This window comes from Coturnix japonica, chromosome 8 (assembly GCF_001577835.2).
Source record: "Coturnix japonica isolate 7356 chromosome 8, Coturnix japonica 2.1, whole genome shotgun sequence".
NCBI classification, from domain to species: Eukaryota; Metazoa; Chordata; class Aves; order Galliformes; family Phasianidae; genus Coturnix; species Coturnix japonica.
In genome coordinates, this window is record NC_029523.1 from 7,170,188 (window position 1) to 7,190,599 (window position 20,412).

Below are 20,412 nucleotides of genomic sequence, written 5' to 3' on the forward strand. Positions count from 1 at the left end.
ACGTGAGGGTGGTGGACAGTGGTGCAATAATACATTATTTACAACCTGCTGGTGAGGAGTTTGAATTAAACTGTGCTGGTTCACTTTCTGTACAGACCTGCATTTCTTGCATATGAAACCATAGACTGATACTTTAGTGCACAAAGCTGCCACCTCATATTTCTAACCTTTGAAGGTTATGGATGAATTTGTTGCAGTTCTGCCATGACCCTTCCCTACACCAACTGACAACCCATGCTATTTTCTTTAACTGTTTGTAACCTTCTAGTAGCATCAGACAAAGACGCACAATTAGTCAGAAACATAATGTTTAAAATCAGCTTGTCTTAATCTGGACTGGGAGTAAGCCTTCATTAAAACTAGCTGTAAGGAGCCACGAAGTTCTTTTGTAGAGCTGTGTATCTGAAGCAGTAGGTGCTCCCATTGAATATGAAGTGCATTATCCTGCCTGCAAGGCACATGCATTACATATGTAGGTACAAGACTACTTTGTACTGATGGAGTTGTGCCTCTGGTTTCCTTTTTGCCCAGTGGCACTTTCACAGTGATGCACAGCATTCTTGCTCACGACAACTGCATCAGGAGTTTTGACACCAATGGGCAATTACCACCTAGACAAAACTGTGTGGAAATCACACTTGGTAGGAATAATGATAATTGTGTAAGAATTGCTCTATACAGTCTTGTGTTTTCATTTGGTAGATGATCCTCTAAACTGCCATTTCCTTTTTCAGGTATGGAAACCTGGAGACGTCAAGCTGTGAAGAAGTTGGGAGCCAGAATTCCTCTGAATCCAAAACAGTACTCAGGAAGTAAGTGTGGTTTTGCACTGTTCAGCAATCAGGATTCATACTGGAGGAGGATGTGGGCAGCATAGCTGTTGTTTACTTTGAAAATTCACTGCACTTCTTTCTTGCTGAAACAAGCTTGTGTAAAAGCCAATTATCAACTGTCTCAAGACATATCCAATGATATAACCCAGAGATCTCTCAATTAGCAAAACTGTACTGGAATTAAACAAGAGGTGAAGATGTCTAGGCCAATATTTTATTGATTAAACAAACAAGGAATGTTTCTCCTGCCTTATCTATAGCAGTAAATGGTTATTGCTTATGACTGATTTTATTGTGCATTACAACAGCGTCTGCAGACCATAGCTGAGGGTGTTTCAGGTGTAGTGTGCATGCATGCATCTTCTCCATTAATGCCCCTATGCTATGATTTACAGTGTTGCTTTTTGAGTTAAGCTTAAATTCTGATGTCATCCCATGTTGCAAGAAGAATAGCTAAGCTGATTTGAAAAGCAGTTTAAATGGAAAAAAAGTGGTTATCTTATGAAACTGCATTTTGTCTATGGGCGCAGGATGTAAAATGTTCCCTAGGTTATCAAAATTCGTACTTTGACATCTGTACGCTGTGTGTTTTGCATGCACTATGGCAGTAAAAAGTAGCTGAGTTGTTATATTTAATTACAGTATGTGGGGAATCTTCATTGTTGTCAGCATCGCTCTATGATTCTATTCCATCTATCTGTTAAAAAAAGAAATCTAAATCTTTCTTCATTGCACCGACTTGGCAAGGAGGAGCTGAAGAAGAAACCCTACAGCATCAGTTTGTTTGTTTTGAGGTAGAAGAGAATGTTGAGGTTTTCTAGCACGTGAAATAACACTGCAGGAATTTCATTCCTAGGACTGATGCAGATCGTTGATTCAAATTACATCCTATTTTAAACAATTGGGCCTGACCTTCACACTTCTTCTCTCACTGCATTTATGATGACATATGTATTGGGACAGAAGATTTTGAGTCTGTTTTAAGTTGGTTAAAATATCCACAATGCAAATATTTTCCATTAAGATGCCCACCATCTCCCTGTCCCTCATTGTCTGGATGGATCTGTCAGACAATGGGGTCGCTTTGCCTTCTGTCATCCATGCAGAAACTGTTTTGTTTAAGCACCATAGATAAATTGGTGAAAGCCCCTTGTATAGGAGTGTTTCTCTGAAAACGTAAGTAATTATGCTTGCTTGCAGGTGGAAGAAATGTAGAGCTTAATCAACGTCTATAAGTGATACAGAACTCTCAAAAACAGCTTTAGTTAGAAACAAAGTGTTACTGCTTGTTTTATTGCTTAGAGAGAACAGTCTGGTGGATTGGACTCCATCTCTTTCCCTATGAGACTTGGTCAGAGAGCTCAGATCTCTGATTCTTTCTTGGTTACCAAAAGAAACCATCAAAGAACAGGTGATAGTTAAAACTTGGTCACAAGCATTGACGAGACAGAATGATGTTGAAGGTAAAGGAAAGAAGAGGGCAGCCAGCAGTGCACTTCTTGTCAAACAGATTAAGAACTTTTTGTTTAGATTTAAAGCAGGATTGTTTTTCTACTGATACATATTGTTGATCATCATGCTGCTTTCTGCTGCATCCATGTTGTCTTGTCTCTTGGCAGTAATTGTCACATAACATCGTTGCATAGTTAGTGAATGACAAGTGGATGGGGTCTGTCTTCCCATTCCTATGGTAGCACAACTTTTAATGAGTTGATCTGACTCAGTTTTCATTCATCAGCATGGCTGATTTGGATTCTTTGGCCCTCATCTTTTACATCTGAACTCAATACCTGTTACCCAACTACTTATTTATAGAAAGTTCAACAGTGAAGTTACCAAGCAAGTAATTCGTGTGTCATGGGCACATGTTTTAACAGATCCTGCATAAACACGAGTTCACTTCCCTGCCTTAAAAATTTCCATTGCCTTTCAGTTGCTGTGGCTACTTGTCTCTTAGCTATGATTAATGCTATCTGGAAAAGAGACTGCCTTTGTAGTCCTGTTGTGAAACGTGTCATTCTGGTAGTTCAGGTTTTCTCTTGTCTGGGGATAATTCCAATATAATTGCATTTACTCTCTTGTCTCAATAGAACAGAAACATGATATAGGTGTGCTCTCAGTGTTATATGTGCTGGAGCAATGTTATTCCTTGCCATCAACTCTGTATTTTTCAGAGGTGAAACATCTCTTGGGAAGTCCTGGAGTCTGTGTGCAAGGCTCTTCTACATTCATCAGACTCCTGATGTGACAGTTCTGATGTTTTATAGTTCCGTTTGGTGCATTAGAAATGTAAAGTATTTCCGCTTGTTTGCCACAAGAAATGCTGCAGAAGTGAAAAACAACTTCAGGAGGAGAATTAATTGCTCCTGAGATATCTCATGGAGCTTATAAAAAGTAAAGGAGGGGTTTTTCTGCAAAAATCATAGGTATATTGCTCAGGGATATGATTTAGCAGAGGGTTGTTAGAGTTAGGGTACTACAGTTAGGCTGCGGTTGGACTTGATGATCTTTGAGGTCTTTTCCAATATGGGTAATTCTATGATTCTATGTATGGGAGGATTTTGTGTACTGTAAGCCCACTGGTTAGTACTTTGTGTTGAAACTTCCCTGTTCTTTTTGTGCTTGTGGTGTGTTTTCAGAAGGAAAAGGCCTGAAATTTCCTGTCCTATTTTAGTGTTCTACCTGGTGTTATTGTAGGTAAGGACCTGTATGTCCTACACAAGGGCTTGAGTATACTTGTGGCACAGCATCATTTGGGAGCCCTGTGGGAGCTATAAACCTCACCTGGTGTTCCCAAATGCTGGGTCTGAGCCAGCAGCTACTTCTCACATTCAGTGCACTGACATATAGTTCTTACTGACCCAAAATCACTTCAGCTATGCTCACAAAATGCCTTCTCAGGGATCCTTTCTGCTAAGGGGATTTTCTCCTGTTCACTTAAGCATCATTCCTAGCATTTTTGAGACACAGGAGTGGTCAAATTCTCTTCTTTTTTATTCAGTATCAATTTGACAATTATGTTTAATATGAAATGTCTGCTTTTTAAAATTAGTATTGCCGTTTTCTTTAGATCCCTGTTCAGTAACAGAAAGTTTAAACAAAGTGCTGTAATGTTGTAACTTAAACAAACAAAAAAACCCAGCATAGCTTGGGCCTTAAAATGTTGATTAAACTCTGAACAATCAAATGTTTCATGACCTTAATAACACTGCCTTATCCCTCTTTATGTTCAATAGCTTGCTTTCCACAGTTCTCACTGCTTTCAGACAGTCAGAATGTTTATGATAGCAATGTGAAAGCCAGAAACAGAAGAATAAAGATTGGAAAAGGTCAGACGCAATGGCCAAATGTCTGAGTTAGATGGACTTTGTCCCGTGTTTCCAGAAACACGATGCCATGCCTGTCTTAATTGTCTGATAAGGGAGTTGTAAGGAATAACTCATCTGACCCTCTGTCTCCTGTTATAAGCAGTTCTTTTTGCTCTTCTTCCTAGCATCAAATAAATAAAACTGCCCAGGATATTGCTTAGTTCTACATCCTCTTGTGTCAAGATGTTGCCTCCTCATCTCCGGAGCTCACTGTACTCTGTGTCCTTTTTAGCTCAGGACTTCTGGTGACCTTCAAAAAGAAAATAATGGATACAATGCACCGTGACAATTCAGAGTAAAACCATACACTTGTTAAATATAAATGAAAATGATCGGTATGATGAAACGATGGGAATTTTTAATGAGATAGACATGTGTAAGATATTTCAAGCTCCTTGACCTGTTGTGGGAAGGTGATCATCTGGCCAAGCAACTAATGCCACTTGAGGACTTCAGGTGACTGAACCACTGCGTGCTGCAGATGAGATAGATAGAAACAATGCTTTTAGTGATACAAGCTGAAAGCTGTAATCTCTATTCCCAGACTCAGATTACTTCTTGATTAACTTTTAACTGACACAACTAATATTGAGTTTCAGTGCGGGAGAGATGTGGACTTGTTGGAGTGTGCCCAGAAGAGGACCAGAGAAATGATCCAAAGGATGGAACACCTCCCTGTAAGAAGAAGCTGAGAGCTGGGGCTGTTCAACATGGATAAGAAAAGGCCCTGGAGAACCTGAGAGTGGCTCTTGCAGAATTTCGGTGTTACCAACTGAATCACTCATGTCTCTGTGACAGGAGGGCTCGTTTTCCTCTATGTTCTGCTAGCTCAGTTTTGCAGTGATGTTAGACTCAGAACTACTGGGGTCTTACCCTGTTTCCTGGCAGCTAGTGAGTGGATGAGTGGTTCTGTGTTTCCATCTGTAAGGCAACAAAACCAAACATGCATCTTCCGATATCTAGGTTTTAAAGTCTGAAATATTTTCAGCAAAGCTGGTGCAGAAATTGGAAGATTTTCTGAAAGGTGCAAAACCTGAAAGCATTGTTGAACAGAGCCCAGAGGCTGTGGTTGGAAGGAGAGGATTTAAACATTATGAAGTTTTTTCTTACAAGCTGCAAATGTAGGGAAGTAATAATTTATAGCTCGTAATCAGCCCGTGAAAAATGCAGTCTGTGATGTTTCTTTCCTGTCTGAGATCTTGGAAGGCTCCCATTGCTCTGTCTCTGGGTCTGTTGAGTGTAGGGAGTTTCTTCTTAAGGGCAGCAAATGTAAAGCTCCTGCAAGCTGCGGGCAGTCCTCCAGCCCATTTTCAGAAAGCTTTCCTCCCTGACGCACCAATTAGGAAGTCAAGCGATGGGAGGTCAGCAGGCTGGAGTGTACCTTTTTTCTCTTTCCTATTTCCCTTCTTGACTGAAATTATTTTGCTGGCAAAGAAATCAATGTCTGTAATAGCTGTGAACTCTTCACCCTGTTCTGGGAGGCTGGGTCTGTGTTCAACTCTCTTTATCCTTCAGCTTATGAAAGTGGCCATCAGTCAAGCCTCTGGAAACCGAGCTCAGTACGTGAACAATATTAGTACAAGAAAGTGTCCTGGGGAGAGGTTCCTGCCTTGAAAGCGTTGCAGAACTGGTAAATGCTCACAAAAAAAGAAATACCTGTTCAACCTATTCTGTGGCAGTGGAATCGGTAGGAATGACAGTGAGTTTGTGGTGTCGGGAAAGGAGGCACAGAGCAGGAGAGAACACACAGGATATGGAACAAAGTACAGTGTTTCCTTGCCTGTGGTGGAAAAAGAGATAAAAATCCTGCAGCCATAGGGCAGTGGTGTTTGTGTATTTGGGGTATGCACTGGACTAAAGGGGAAAATGAGAAGTGTGGGGAGGCAGGAGTGAGGGCTTGGGAGCATCACTGGCGTTGGCTGACTGTTATGGCAGTGATCATCCTTCTTGGGAAGTAGAGCTGGGCTGGTGATGCTGGCTTCCCTGCATGATGGTGTGGCATCCGGCCCGACTGAGTAAAGCAGTTCTAGAGCTCCCAGTGAAAGGTTTGGGACCCATAACCTTAACCTGGGAAGAGCTTGCTCCCTTGCTGCATGCACACTGAAAGCTTGTCTGGGCCAAATCGTTTCAAAAGTGATGAGTTTTTGGAGCTGTAGGTGAAACCTGAAGCACAGAGTGTTTGTGTGCTATTTTTTGCTTCTAAACACTCTTTGCAGCTCTACAATTGTAATAGCATATTTTTTCCTGCCAGCAAGCCCAACTGAGCAGTATTACTGACAGCTTTCCAAATACTATCACTAATTAGAAGTTTGAAGTTGTCACAGTATCAGAGAGGGAAGCAGAAGAAACAATAGACTAAAGTGGATGGAGCTTGCAAAATGGCATCTGTGTGGGACTGGAAGTTAAACAGGGTTGTGAGGAGTACAGTGGAGGGGCAATCTTTAGCTTTTTTTAACTATTAGTTTATTCTGAGCACCACCATACAGCTGAATTAACCAGGTGTTGCTGGTTAACAACAGATGCTGGTAGCATCTGTGCAGCTCTGCAAAGAAAGCTGTCTTGGCTGGCTTCCAGCTTTCTCATTGTATAGTGGTATGAATGTGTAATCTCTGTTCGTATTGAACAAATAGTGAGACAGGCCCTCCTGGCTTGTACCTCTCTGTTTTCCAGCTGATAATGTGACAAACATGGAACCACTACTTTTGCATACCATGTTTTTGAGGACTCTGAGAAACTTTGAAGGCCAGGTGCCTGGTTGCCATGAGGGGAGCACAGATGCTTGTTGAGCTGCCATGTTGGTGTCTCAGACTGGATGCCTATGGTTTGAAGTTGCTCCTGACAGCATAGCCCTTCTCTTCATGTACTGTATATGAGTATGGGATTCTGCTATTGCATGAGGGCGTTGTGAAATGAAGTTAGTGTATACTACTTGATCAGAGGTTTCTGTAGATGTGAATACTGTTTTCACTGTGGGGCTAAGTTCTCACCTCTAACTACACAGCAGATCCTAAGAAGCTGTGGAGCCAAGAAAGACCCACCTGCCATTCAGGACTGCTTCACTTAGTTCATCTCGGCTGTTTCCTGAAGGCAGTGTGAAGAGCTGCTTCCCTAAAATACTGCATTTCTTCTCTCCCAGACATCTCCCCCGACTTTCCATGACAGCAGGAAGTGCAGCTCACCTCTCTTCCCTGCTGCAGCCTTTATGACTGCTGGCTGGAAGCAGCTTGAAATAGAGGATTAGTCTTAGTTTCCCAGAGAAAATATCCCAGACTTCCTTTTCTGAGGAATTTTGATGTCAATGGTGCATTTCCTTATGGAACAGAGCATTGTGCTTTCACGTTATGTCCTGTTTTCAGTGCCACCCTATGTGTCCGTGAGACAGGTCCTTGTTGGTGTGTCATGCTTGTGGAACCATGGATAGGAAGGTCTCAGAGTCTTTCATTTCTTAAAAACTGCTGTAATTTTCAAGCATCCTTTCCTTGCATGAGAGGGAGGTATCTTCTTGCGTGGTATAATTTGATGGTTACTCCTTCTCTTTGAACTAAGGGTAAAATCCAGATTCTGCTAATGTTTCTGTTACATATTTCATCCAGAGATTAGCAGACTCAGTCTTTCTTCTGGGCTCAACCTTCTCAGCTCTTCCAGCCTGCTGCGGAGGGCTGGCAGCTCAGTGCTGCCCGTACTGCACAAGTTGTTGTCAGTCTTTTACCTGCACACATATGACAGTCTCACTAATGATCTGCACTCGTGGGGTTTCAGGCTTACACTGCTTTTTCCAGCACACACAGGCTTGGTGAACAGGCAGCCTCTTTCCTAAGGAAGCAGGCACCTCTGAGTAACATGGTGTGCAGGACTCCGCTTGGGATTGCATTCCCAGACTGGGCAGTGTGATTGATGAGAGGAAAGACACCAGAGGAAGTGTTTGATTTAGCACTTCCACTGGGAAGCTGCTATCCGGAAGGAGCCACAAATACCTTCTTCCTCCATTGTATTTTTCCACAAGGTCCCAGGGAGCAGTAACTGAGCAAACATTGCAACCATGCTGTGCCGCAGTGTTTTCCACTGATACAGGAGTGAATTAAGGAATTATATTCTGCTTCTGATTGTGTGCATTATGTCTGGTAGTCACTCAAACATGGTCATGGTACAGTTAAGGGAAGATACTTCAACTGCTTAAACAAAGGCTAACTCCAAGGTAGCTGGCAAGTCTTGCCTTTCTAGCTTAACAAAGTACAATACAGGGAAGCAGGACCATAATGAATCCCAGAGATAGGAAATGATTTGGCTTTATTTGAGGATGCTGATCTTATATGCTTGTGAAATTGTTATCTTTTTAAATTATTTTCTTAATTGCTTTATGTATTACTATTTGATATCCCGAATTCAATAAAAAGGCCTCATATTTAAACAGATTTTGATTCATCATTACTATGCATTTTGGGGCTGTAGTTGGATCTACTTGTAGTAGAGCAAATCAGGAGCAGCTTCACTCAAGTCCCTGCAAAATCTGAGTGGTATCTTAGTCAGATTCCGTGCATAGGAAAGAACAGATGAAATTCTGTGCTCAAAAAACATCCTTGTACTACCTTCATGAGGGATATGAAAGTTGTGGTGTTTTCATTTTTATACAGATACGTGCAATTGGCAGGAGCTGTACAAACGATGTGCTCTCTGTGTATTTGCTTTCAGTGCAATAGCATCAATCTTACGAGCGTGGCTTGATCAGTGCTCTGAGGATTTCAGAGAGCCGCCCAGCTACCCGTGCTTACTGAAGTTGCTGGAATACCTGCAGAAGAGCATGCCTGGCTCTGACCCAGAGAGGAGGGCACAGAACCTTCTGGAGCAGTTCCAGAAGCAAGAAATAGAAAACGATCGTAAGCTACCTTCCCTTCTTTCTTTCTTTCTTTTCACATGCTGAACAGTACCCTGGGATTTATGTAGACTACATCTTATTAACTGGTAGCTGGTAATGCTAATGGGCAATACTGTGAGGCTCACCAATGACTTCATTCTCTTTTAATTTCTGAATGAGACATCAGGTTCTGTGTGAATAGTACAGTACAGTGTGGGAGCCTTCTGTTCATTCTGGGGAGGACTGGGAGTCCCGGCATTTCTGATGTTCAGCCAAAGTCTGAAGACTGCTGCAGCAGCTGAGTGGTTAACCATCAGCAGATTCCCCATTGTCACAGAGTTGAAATAAGCAGCTGTTATTCAGCTGGTCCTCTTACTTCAACCCTCACCAACAACCCACCAAAAACCAATATCAATCTGAAATCAATACAAAGCCAAACCAAAAACTCATCTTACCAGGCTGCGACAAAATACAGCCTGAGTCACAGCCTTGTTGCTACGAAGCTTTTCTTCCTAGTTACTACCATGTCAAAGGAAGTGTTTGTGGCTGTTTTTTCCTATTTGAATGGCTGGCTGCTTGGTATCCAAGGACAGAGGAAAAGCTTACGTTATTGGGGGTCACAATCTACTGAAACAATAGACAACTGTGGTAATGCAGATATGCTGTGTGCAGCGTCAAGCTTGACACATACCCTTATCCTGCTTCATAAGTTTCCTGTTCCATAAGCTGAAATGTCAGAGGAGCTCCCATAGTGTGTGAATAGGAGCTAAAATCAACTTCCAGGTTTGGCAGAGAGGCAAGTGGGAGTAATTAATGGAATAAAGGATAAAGGAAATGAGAGAAAAGAAACATTTCATCCCTCGACTAAAAACTTTCTTGCCGGATGTTTCAGAAATACCATGTCAGTGCATAACGTGGTGCAGTGCCAAATTTACTTGGTCATTAACATGTGTGTAACACACAGTGCCCAAGTGGTCTCCTTACTTAACGCAGGTAAGTGAGCAAGGTTGCTGATGTGTACCCATTGATTTTCTTCCCTGAGTTCAGTTCCCACAGGTCAAAGACAGCTGAGAAGATCTATATTTGGATTAATTTGTTGTTTAAAGTGAGCAATCATTCCCAGCAGCCCTGCTTTCTGAGTTTGCTTCTCAGAACATCTGAGAAACATCTGGGACATGGTGTGCAGTGCTGAATAGCTTCTCTTCAATATTGTCCATGTTGTCTTGTGAAAGTGCATACGGTACCAAGATAACTGATACCTCCTTTTCTTTCCACATACAGGAGGTGAACTCTGGATGTAAGAGCATCCCTAATGCAGTGGTTTTGGAATGTACTTACAGTAACAGCTGCTTTGATTCACTGCTTACTGTATACATTTACTAAGTCATGTTTTCCATCCTGCACAGATGAGTTCCATAGCACTTCCCCTTGTAATCTGTATGATGAAGAGGAAATGGAAATTAGTGGTCCAGAAGAATTCTCTTCTTTCCGGGAAGACCTTGTGGCAGAGCAGCTGACATACATGGATGCAGTACGTACAGTATATGTGCTACTTGTAATGCTAGGGGAAATACTGATGCCTTTCTGAGTTTTTTTCTTGTGGTGTTTCCTTTCTAATGATTTCAATATAAAAGCTCTGGCAGTTCTGCTAGGGATCAAGGCTATAAAGTGTATGCTGAATTTTATATTTTAAGCTAAGAGAAAACAAGTATTTATGTTTTAATATGGCACTGGACTTCTAACATAGATTTCTTTTGGACAATAGAGACCTAGGAGGATCCTACTGACTTAGACACCTCTGTTTCACTTTAGAAGCTCTTCAAGAAAGTTGTGCCCCACCACTGTTTGGGATGCATCTGGTCTCGAAGGGATAAGAAAGAAAACAAGCACCTGGCACCTACCATCAGAGCCACCATCTCTCAGTTCAACGCGGTCACCAAATGCGTTGTCAGCACTATCCTGAAGAGCAAAGAACTCAAAACACAGCAGAGGGCCAAGATCATTGAGAAGTGGATTCATATCGCACATGTAAAGTATTTATTCTACATTGTTTGATGTTCCCCATGCAGGTGCTTTGGAGTGAGGGAGAGGAAGGAAGGGGTTGTGTGCATTGACCTCAGGCCCATCTTAGCTCTAATTCTTTCTAGATTTGGCCAGCTTTCTTGCTAATAGCCAATTGATACCACCACCTTTTCCCTAGTTACTTTTCCTATATGGAAATTGGATTGATGTTTCTCTCTTTGCAGGGTGGAGAATACTAATTAATAAATGGGGCAGATAATGTGCCTTGCAGATGGGGAGTGCTACACACTTGATAATGTAATATTTATGGTAAGATGGATATAAATTCAGTCAGTTGAGTTCCCTGGTAAGAAAGTACTGCTCACATCAGTGCCAGAAATGACATGGTGGTTGATCCCCAATACACTCCATTCATGAGGTAGTGCAGTGACAGGACAAGGGCTAACAGTTTTAAATGAAGGGAAAGGTATGATATGGTACTGGTCTTATCATCTCACTTTTCTACTTTTTCATTGTCTTATATTTATTTCTCTCTACTACACTCTTCCTTTTTGCCTCAATTCCTTTGTCCTTTAAGAGGTCATGTGTTTTTTAATCTTGGCACAATAGAGTTTTTCATACCTTCTTTGCATAACTCTAGTTATTTTATTTCTTGGATTTTATCAGTTATATTTTACTGTAGAATTTTTAATAAGTCCCATTCAGAGCACTGGACAGCTGGCACCTAAACTAGGCCTCCTTTTTGAAAAGAACTTTAAAGCACTTTAATATGGATATCTGTTGACTTTGTTTGAAGAATCACATTGATTCTTTCAAAGCTCTACAAAACAAGCAGTCTAAAAGGCTCAAGCCAAACAGAGACCTTCCAACCTTGACAATGCATGTCTGTGCTTTCCGAGGCAGCATTGTTAGTACTGGCACCTAAGCTCCAGCAACTGCATGGTTCAGGAAGCTGGTATGGGGAAGTTCTTTCACCTCTAACCACTTTATAGCCCATGTGAATGGATTAGGAAGTTTGATTCTTATTTCCTGTGTGCAGATCTCCAGCTTGCAGAAGCTACTAGTTAATGGGGCTGTCATGGGGCAAGCTGGGCTGCAGTCTGGGCAAGCAAGCATGAAGCTGCTTCTTGCTCATCACAGGGCAGCAGGAAGGGCCAGGAAAGCCAGGCCAGTCACCAGAATGCTTGTTTTGTGGATGGAGAACATGACTCTTCGCCTCTGTTAATCCAGTACTTCTCCCTTTACTTAGTTCATGCACTTAATTAAATACTCCAATCTTTGCTAGGCACATGAAAATGCATGTGCACACTCTGCAAAGTAATCGTACATGTAGAACAGCTACTTGCATATGAAGTCAGCTGCCCACTTCTGAAGAAGGCTGCTTGCTTTGTGCATGCAAATAAGTGTTTGGAATAGTTAGATGCCTGAATTAGAAAATAATCCACTCATTAAAGTGCAGTTATTCACTGACTGCTAACTCTGTAACTTAGCAGCATGGAGTTCTGCATTTCTTATCCGTTCATGACTTCTGTTTCTTAGATTACAAGGGAAGCTGAATAAACTGCAGCCCTCTCCCTTCCACCTCCATCTAAGGCTCCTGAGCAGGAGCAGCCAATTTTATTCACACAGTATTTTCTTTAAAAATAAGAAGTAAAACTGAAATAATTAGTATCCCGTTATGTTTAATTTTTAACAAAATCCAAGTTCTTTCAGAGCACTCTGCGGGATTCCTTCTGGTTTTCCCCTTGAGAAGGACACAGCGTGAAATGAAGTTGTTCAAAGCAGTCTAAAAAATTCCTTTATGCAAATGGAAGTTTGCTGAAGTTTAGGCAGCAGTCAGTTAGAACACTGAGAACGTGAAAACCAATATTGAATTCCTAATGAGCTTTTAATCATATGACATGCATTTTAAGTCAAGATGGTTCCAAACTGGAGCTTGCAGTCCAAAATCCTGTCATACTTGAGAAAATGTTAAGAATTTACCTCTAAATCCATATTCTCCGCAGCCTGAATTTCAAGCTGAATGTGAAGAAAGAAGGGTTTCGTTCTCAGAGGTGTCAGTCTCTGAAGAGCTGTGCCTTCTTTGGCTGCAAACCATGCAAGATTAGCTTTCAGAGCTTGTGTGTCCTACCACATGATCTTGAACTTGGCCTTCACAAGTTCTTAGCTATATCTTAAGTCACACAGATTATTAATATGTATATATACACACATAAATATATGGGGTGGTGGCACACTGGAACAGGTTACCCAAGGAGGTTGTGGCAATCAAGGCCAGGCTGGATGTGGCTCTGGGCAGCCTGGTCTGGTGCTTGGCGACCCTGCACATAGCAGGGGAATTGAAACTAGATGATCATTGTGGTCCTTTTCAACCCAGGCCATTCTATGATTATATATATGTATATTAGGTAAATATGTGGGAGTTGTTCTGTCTAATACAATTGCCTTACTGGGCACCTGTGCTCTTCTTTGGCAGTCTAAGTTTTCGAGTATCCTTTTCCATAGGAGATTTTGCCACAGCGAAGCTCCATATGGCTATGAACTCTGTCAGGATTTGATCCCAACTCTGGAAAAACTTAGAAGGTTTACTCTTTACCAGGGTGCATGTACTTGAATAACTGGTTATTCCAATCATATCTCTAGTTTCAATTGACACTAAGATGACTGAGGGTTTACATTTTATGTACCACATACAGAGGTGAAGCCTGATTATTTTCCCCTAAAGGGCATAAGGGGTCAGTAACCATAAAGGGCTTTTTAAGAAGCATAACAAATGTGCTCTTTAACCTGGCTTTGTGAGCTCAGTTCAACTTATTTTATTCTAGGACTGGACTCCATAGTGCTGCAACAACTTCATAAATACATGAAAGTGAAGAAAACAAGAAATAAGTGCCAAAGCCTATAAAGTATTTGTTATTTGGAGGGGGAATGGTATTTTTTATGCTTGATATTTGTACAGCTGCCTGCTTAGCGGTGAGAATATGTAGCAAGCATGACACCAGTCAAACAGAAGAGCACTAACCTAGCTGTAATGCTGACCTTTAATGCTCCTGTATTTCTAACCACTCCTTTTGCAGGAATGTAGGATCCTGAAGAATTTTTCCTCTTTGAGAGCCATCGTTTCAGCACTGCAGTCCAACTCCATCTATCGGCTAAAGAAGACCTGGGCAGCTGTTCCAAAGTAAGCCCCCTCTCTCCCCTTGTTTTAACTGTTCCTGTGGCTGGTCCCAAAGGCAAGAAGTGCTCCTTCTCTTCATCATCTTTTTCTGAGCCTTCTCCCTCTACTCCTTCATGGATATCTGTTCTCTTTCAGGAGAACCTGTCATTCCTGTGAAGCTCAGACCCCTTGTTTTGGGTCTCACTGCTCCTCTTTGCTGTTGAGAGGTCAGCTTGTTCTCAGGGACACTGGGACTCTTCCATCCTTTTCAGCATATTGGATCTCCCACAGCCCATTCCACTTTCCTTCCACTGCCCTGTTTTCTTGTTCAAAATATTGCTATCTCAGGTTTGCAGCCCTGGACAACAGAAAGGATCTTATGCATTGAATGCTTCTAGCTTTCCAGAGGACATGATTCAAGGCAAAAATTAAGTACTTGGGATATGTCTCACAATAAATATTCTGCTCCTTCCTATCCATTTATCTACTTTCCTACAGGAATTTTGTAGCAGTGTGACTGAAAATCCTGTTCAGAGTCTGAATCTTAGTACCTGTAGCTTGTATGGTGCTGTCAAATAAAGCTCTGCCTTTTCTTGGAGCACCACAAGGTCTCTGGAGGGTTCCTAGGAGATGTGCTGATTCTCCTTGAGTGCACCTTGATGTTATTTTTTTATATGCTTTGCTGTTATTGATTCATGAGGGAGAAAAAAGGCTAAAGAGTAATCTGATCTTATTTAAAGTGCTTACTAATGACCTGAATTATTCAACTCTTTTCCTGTGCAGGGACAGAATGCTGATGTTTGAAGAGCTGTCTGATATCTTCTCAGATCATGACAATTATTTGACAAGTAGGGAGCTGCTAATGAAGGTGAGAATTAGCTTGAGTTACAAGGCTTGTAATCTCAATGAAAGCTGAAGTTAGCCCATTTTTCACCCAGCTGCCAGAACTCATCTCTTCCTAAGCTACTTCAGTGCTTCAGGGAAGAAACGATCCATAGCTTGTAACTCTTTTTTGCTAGGATGAGGTGATTTCATTGTTTGTTGCTGAGCAGATCTGGAAAGGTTCAGGTCTGCACTGATGAGTGGAAAGCAGATCTAGCAAGATTCTTGACTGCGTTGCACCACTGTGACTTCACTGGAACAATGCCACTGAACTTCAGCTGAGGAATTAAACCAAGATGTTTATCCGACTGACCTGTACCTTCCTTGGAACTAGAAAACAGGACTTGGAATCTCAAAGGAACAATCTTCCTGCTCTGTGTGTGGCCAGATGGACAACAAAGCAGGCTCTGTCTGGAATAGTTTGACTGGTGTGCAAACCCCAGCAAGCTCAGGAGCTTGAATGGAGTGAGAAAAACTAGCAGAGAAACTGATATTATGTAGAATCTGAGGAATGTGTCAGTGGCCATTTATTATTTTTATTTTTACATAAGAAGTTCCTCTAAACCAGCTAACTAATTTACTTCTTGGCAGTTCTATCCAGTCTTTCTGGCATTTCTAACTAATCCTTGATATCTGAAACACTGCGTTTTGCTCCCGAGTGATTGGTGAGTGCATTCAGATGCAGTCTGTTGTTTATCACCCGTTCACAGTCAGCCTATAGCTCAGTTTTAAAGCAGGTGAGACAGTAATAAGCATAGAGGAAAAATGTGTGTTTGGAATGGTTTGTTTGAACTAAATATTAAAAAGATGAAACAACCCCATCCAAGCCCAGACCTTTTGGCTCCCAACACATCACTCTCTCCAGCTGCTGTAAGCAGATCTGCAAAACATTTTGATAGCAGTGAGAGGAGAAAAATTCCATAGAATTAGCTAGAACCCCTCCCCTAGTTCTTGTGGACTGATTTGGAATGATTGGAGGATTCATGTATTCTGCATCCTTAAAGTCTTTGCTTTGTGTCTCTATAAGCTGTCTCTTTGAGGAGGTTGTGTTTGACCTTGTCTATCCATCCTGCAAATTTAAGTGCAGAGCAGACAAAACACCACATGAAACAGGTTGTCTGGCACAGAGAAGGGAGTGCTCTGTTCTCTCTTCCCCAAACAACGGCTCTGCTGTGAGCTGTAGCTTTAGCTTCTGAGCCTGCCTGTTGGCTGCTGCTACTTGAAGAGAGCATATAAACAGGAGGGGGAACAGCTGTTTACAAGGGTGGATAGTGGTAGGACAAGGGGGAATGGTTTTAAACTGAGGCAGGGGAGGTTTGGGTTAGATACTAGGAGGATGCTTTTCACACAGAGGGTGGTGATGCACTGGAACAGGTTGCCCAAGGAGGCTGTGGATGCCCCATCCCTGGAGACATTCAAGGCCAGGCTGGATGTGGCTCTGGGCAGCCTGGTCTGGTGGTTGGTGACCCTGCACACAGCAGGGGGGGTTGAAACTGGATGATCATTGTGGTCCTTTTCAACCCAGGCCATTTTGTGATTCTACAATTCTAGAGTATCTCATTCACCTTCCAGTATCTTGAGGACATGGATAATTCTTTTCCATTGCTTCTGTTTTTCAGGTCAAGGAAGGAAATGCAGAGTTTAATCGATCTGTTCATTAAGTGTGACTGAGAGAAGTAAACGTTGTAGTGAGAGGCTCTTTACGAGTGCAGGCTGTTTTTTGTGCAAGGTTAAAAAGATCCTGATGATTCATGCCACATCTATCTGGCCACTGGAAAAAATAACAGTAACTCCCAGCATCCCTTATGGATCTGGGGCTATTTCCCAGATGTATTGTGAAATAGTTCATCCATTCATAGGAATTGTGGAGATCAAAACCTATTACTTCAGTTTCCTGCGTGTTTTTGGATTAGTCAATAAGCCACAGAGGTTAGTTGGATCTCTGTGTTACAGCCTAAGAAAAAAACAGCAAAGCATTACATAAGACAGAGATGTTTACTCATAGCAGTCCTCATCAGAAAACTAAATAGAAATCTTGAGCTTGGGAGTGTCAGGATGGAGTTCATAGAAGCATCCAGACACCTAAATATGCCTAAGCATCTCAGATTTAAGCTCTTGGGAGACTTACAATAGAAAAGCAGCACATGTATGTATACCCAAAGAATTGTGCTAACCTAGCTTGTCTCATTAAATATATTTGCAATGACTTTACACAGATGTTGTTGCCAGCTTACCGATTACCTCTTCCATCAACTGCCTTTTACATCACTTACAGGAAGGAACATCCAAATTTGCAAATCTGGACAGCAGTGTGAAAGAGAATCAGAAAAGAACACAGAGACGTCTTCAGCTTCAAAAAGATATGGTGCGTCTGGTGCCCTCCTCCCCTTTTTGAACTGGTAACGTGATTAAGTCTATCATGGTGTATTATGAGAGAAGCAGAAGCTAGACAGGTATCTAAAAAGGGGAGTGTGCAGGTGGTAATGTTCTTGTGGATTCTGTCACACACAGAAAATCACTAATAATCAATGCTATTGATCAGCTGATACCAAACAAGTGAACCGCAAATCTTAGACTGAGTATGTCATACTGAATGTGTTACACTGTGCTGCCAGGCTGTGCGAGCTGTGGGTTGTGGTGCAAACCAGTTCTCCTTGTACTCCAGTAACACCTGTCTGTGTACTGAGGTGCCAAAGGAGACAGATCAAGCATCAGCATAGGTGATGTGCTCAGGAATCTGATGTTGAGAACACCCCAGGATCAAAGGATTTGGTGGATGTATGTGATGTATGCAGGGACCACACTGTGTTCCCTAGTGCCGACCTTCCCTTGCTCCCTGACAGGAGATGAATGGGTGCATCAGTCTGCTACTCCTGTCCCCACGTGCATATGTTTCACATCCAAACCAGCTGTTCAGGGTGGACACTGAGCCAAGTGCCTGGCCTGAGTTTCAAGTCTTACAGAGATATACTGAGCATGTTGTGTAAAAGAGGGACAAATGAGTGATGTGTATAAACATGTACTTATCGCTTTCAGCTGTCTTGTTTCTGCCTCACAAGCGAGAACCCCATCAATTACTCTCGTTATCCTTTAGACAGTAATGGGGAAAGCTACACAATTGTTTCTTAGTAAAAGATGTAATGTAAATACAGGGATTTTTGTGATAAAGAAAATTAGCTCTGGCCAGAGCGGAAATATCATTTACTTTTCAACAAGCTCATGAAGCTCCTGACATACCAGCTTGAAAACTGCACAGAGCTTCACAGAGATTGCTTTGTAAAACGTCTGGTTTCCAGTCTGCTGGTGAAAATGGCTTTTGTCTCGAAGTTGGCAAAGATTTGAAAGAATGGGGGGAAAAAAGAGAGAGATCTGGGATAGGAAGGCAAAACTGCTGAATATGATTTTTTGTTTGTCTTTTAGCTTGCCTGGAAAAAACTAGCGATCTATTTGGATGGTAGGAACAAGCATTTCCTTCATGAGTGTAGGAACGGCCTGAACCCTAAGGCTGGTTGCAGTCTAGAAAGTTAATATCTGAATGCTAAGTAAAATGCAGTGCAATTGAGTAAAATCCCACTGGGATGAAGCAGAGAAACTTTCCACCAGCTAGGCAGGATGGATCCAGGGGACTCTCAGTGCTCCTCCCATTAGTAGGGTTTCTCAGTCACTGTTCTCAGTCACTTGCAGTATAAAGCTACTCCTCAATATCTGTAAAAGCATCCTGCTTCTCAATAGGATTTAATTTAAATTCTAGCTTAGATACCAAAGGTGATGCAATGAAAGAAAGCTTCAGTAAAAAGACTGACATTTGGTTAAGCAGGTTGCTTTTATTTCTTCTTTTAGTATTGTTTGAGCATTCTAATAATTACTATTTCCTGGTCCATCCAACTCTGCTCTGATCATTTGCAGGGAGTAATGCAAGGCACCGTCCCTTACCTTGGTACCTTTCTTACTGATCTCACCATGCTGGACACAGCCCTTCAGGATTACATCGAGGTAATTTGGAGCAACGTTTTCAATCCTAAGTGCTCTCCCTGCCTGCATAGCACTGAGCGTTTGTGTTCCTCTGTCTCCTACTGTGTTCATGTGCAGTTCTCAGATTTGGAGGAACAAGTGAGCACAGGAAGGGTAACAGGATTGCAGGAGTCTGATCACATAACAAAGCCTGAGGAGTGGGCCAGTGTTCAGAGGTGTTTGTTTCAAACCTTTTTAGACACCTCTGAAAATTGGATCCCAATTACTGCAGATACTTGAGGATCTCTGCTGCAGGCACCCAGGCTTAATTGTGCTGGTGCTGATGGTTATGATAGGAATGAGTAATTATACTTCTGTCTGGGCTGGTAACTGCTGCTGGCTTGTTTGGTTGTTGTTTGTTTTCCCAACTGCACTAAAGCAGGCTTGAATGAGATTGCTATATATCCATTTTCTTTTTGGCAGTTTCCCAATCCTCTGTGCTTTGTGTTCAGCTGGTGATCCTGAAGCTTGCTGGGAACACTGCTGAACTCACAGTATAGGCAGAAGCCAAGTTTGTTTCCTGCATGCAAGGACTTCTTCAGACCTGATCTCAATGCAGCTTTCTTGTGCTGGACTTTAATTCTTGAGCAGATTGCCAAGAAAACAGATAATGTTTGGAGATCCACCTGTATGAGTGCTGTGATTTTCATCCAATTGGGAAACAGGTGTTTTTAGAAGGTCCTTGCTCAGGGCAGGAGTGAGTGTTATGTTAGTGTGCTACTCCATCTTGTTTGTGATTAAATTCAACTGAGCATGTGCTCTTCTACTCTGATCCTTCCTCTTTGCTTCCAACAGGGTGGCCTGATAAATTTTGAGAAGAGACGAAGGGTAAGTTGCATGTTCTGTCATTTTCAGTTTATTGATGCCCATTTCTAGACAATTCTCATGTTGACGCCTGTTCTCTTTGCTCAGGCATATGCAACAGGTTGGATCACATTTGTTTGAATAAAGTTGTGCTATATCTCTATTCCAGGGCCTGAAAATGACTTGGATTTGGCTGTGATGGAGCCATTTCCTTCCTTAGCCGCTTCCCAGCTCCATAAACTGTTTCTTAGACTTACCTTTTATGTATAACTGCATAGTTCAGGTTACTGATAATGAGTAATTAGAGAACTTGTAACCCTTTGCTGTTTGTGGAAGAGGAACTGCTGTGCTGCAGCTCAGCTGGCTCACACTGATGCTGCACTTGGGAAAACACTGTGGTGGAGCATGATTCCTTGTGCTTGTTTTTGAATTGGTGCACCTTTAATAAACTGCTCACATTTCAGTGCACATTAAGGATACTGG

General features: G+C 42.0%; 1 protein-coding gene across 3 annotated transcripts in view; it reads left to right on the forward strand.

The window, feature by feature from the left end:
• The window catches only part of RGL1 (ral guanine nucleotide dissociation stimulator like 1), a 59,228-nt gene that overhangs the window by 31,036 nt on the left and 7,780 nt on the right, over positions 1-20,412 (forward strand). For all 3 annotated transcript variants that reach the window (XM_015869824.2, XM_015869825.2, XM_015869827.2), the window contains 9 exons: positions 735-812; positions 8,891-9,075; positions 10,460-10,584; positions 10,866-11,081; positions 14,153-14,256; positions 15,016-15,100; positions 17,390-17,479; positions 19,021-19,107; positions 19,921-19,953. In XM_015869824.2, coding sequence (XP_015725310.1) covers positions 735-812; positions 8,891-9,075; positions 10,460-10,584; positions 10,866-11,081; positions 14,153-14,256; positions 15,016-15,100; positions 17,390-17,479; positions 19,021-19,107; positions 19,921-19,953 — 1,003 coding nt within the window. The remainder of the gene's footprint in view (positions 1-734; positions 813-8,890; positions 9,076-10,459; positions 10,585-10,865; positions 11,082-14,152; positions 14,257-15,015; positions 15,101-17,389; positions 17,480-19,020; positions 19,108-19,920; positions 19,954-20,412) is intronic.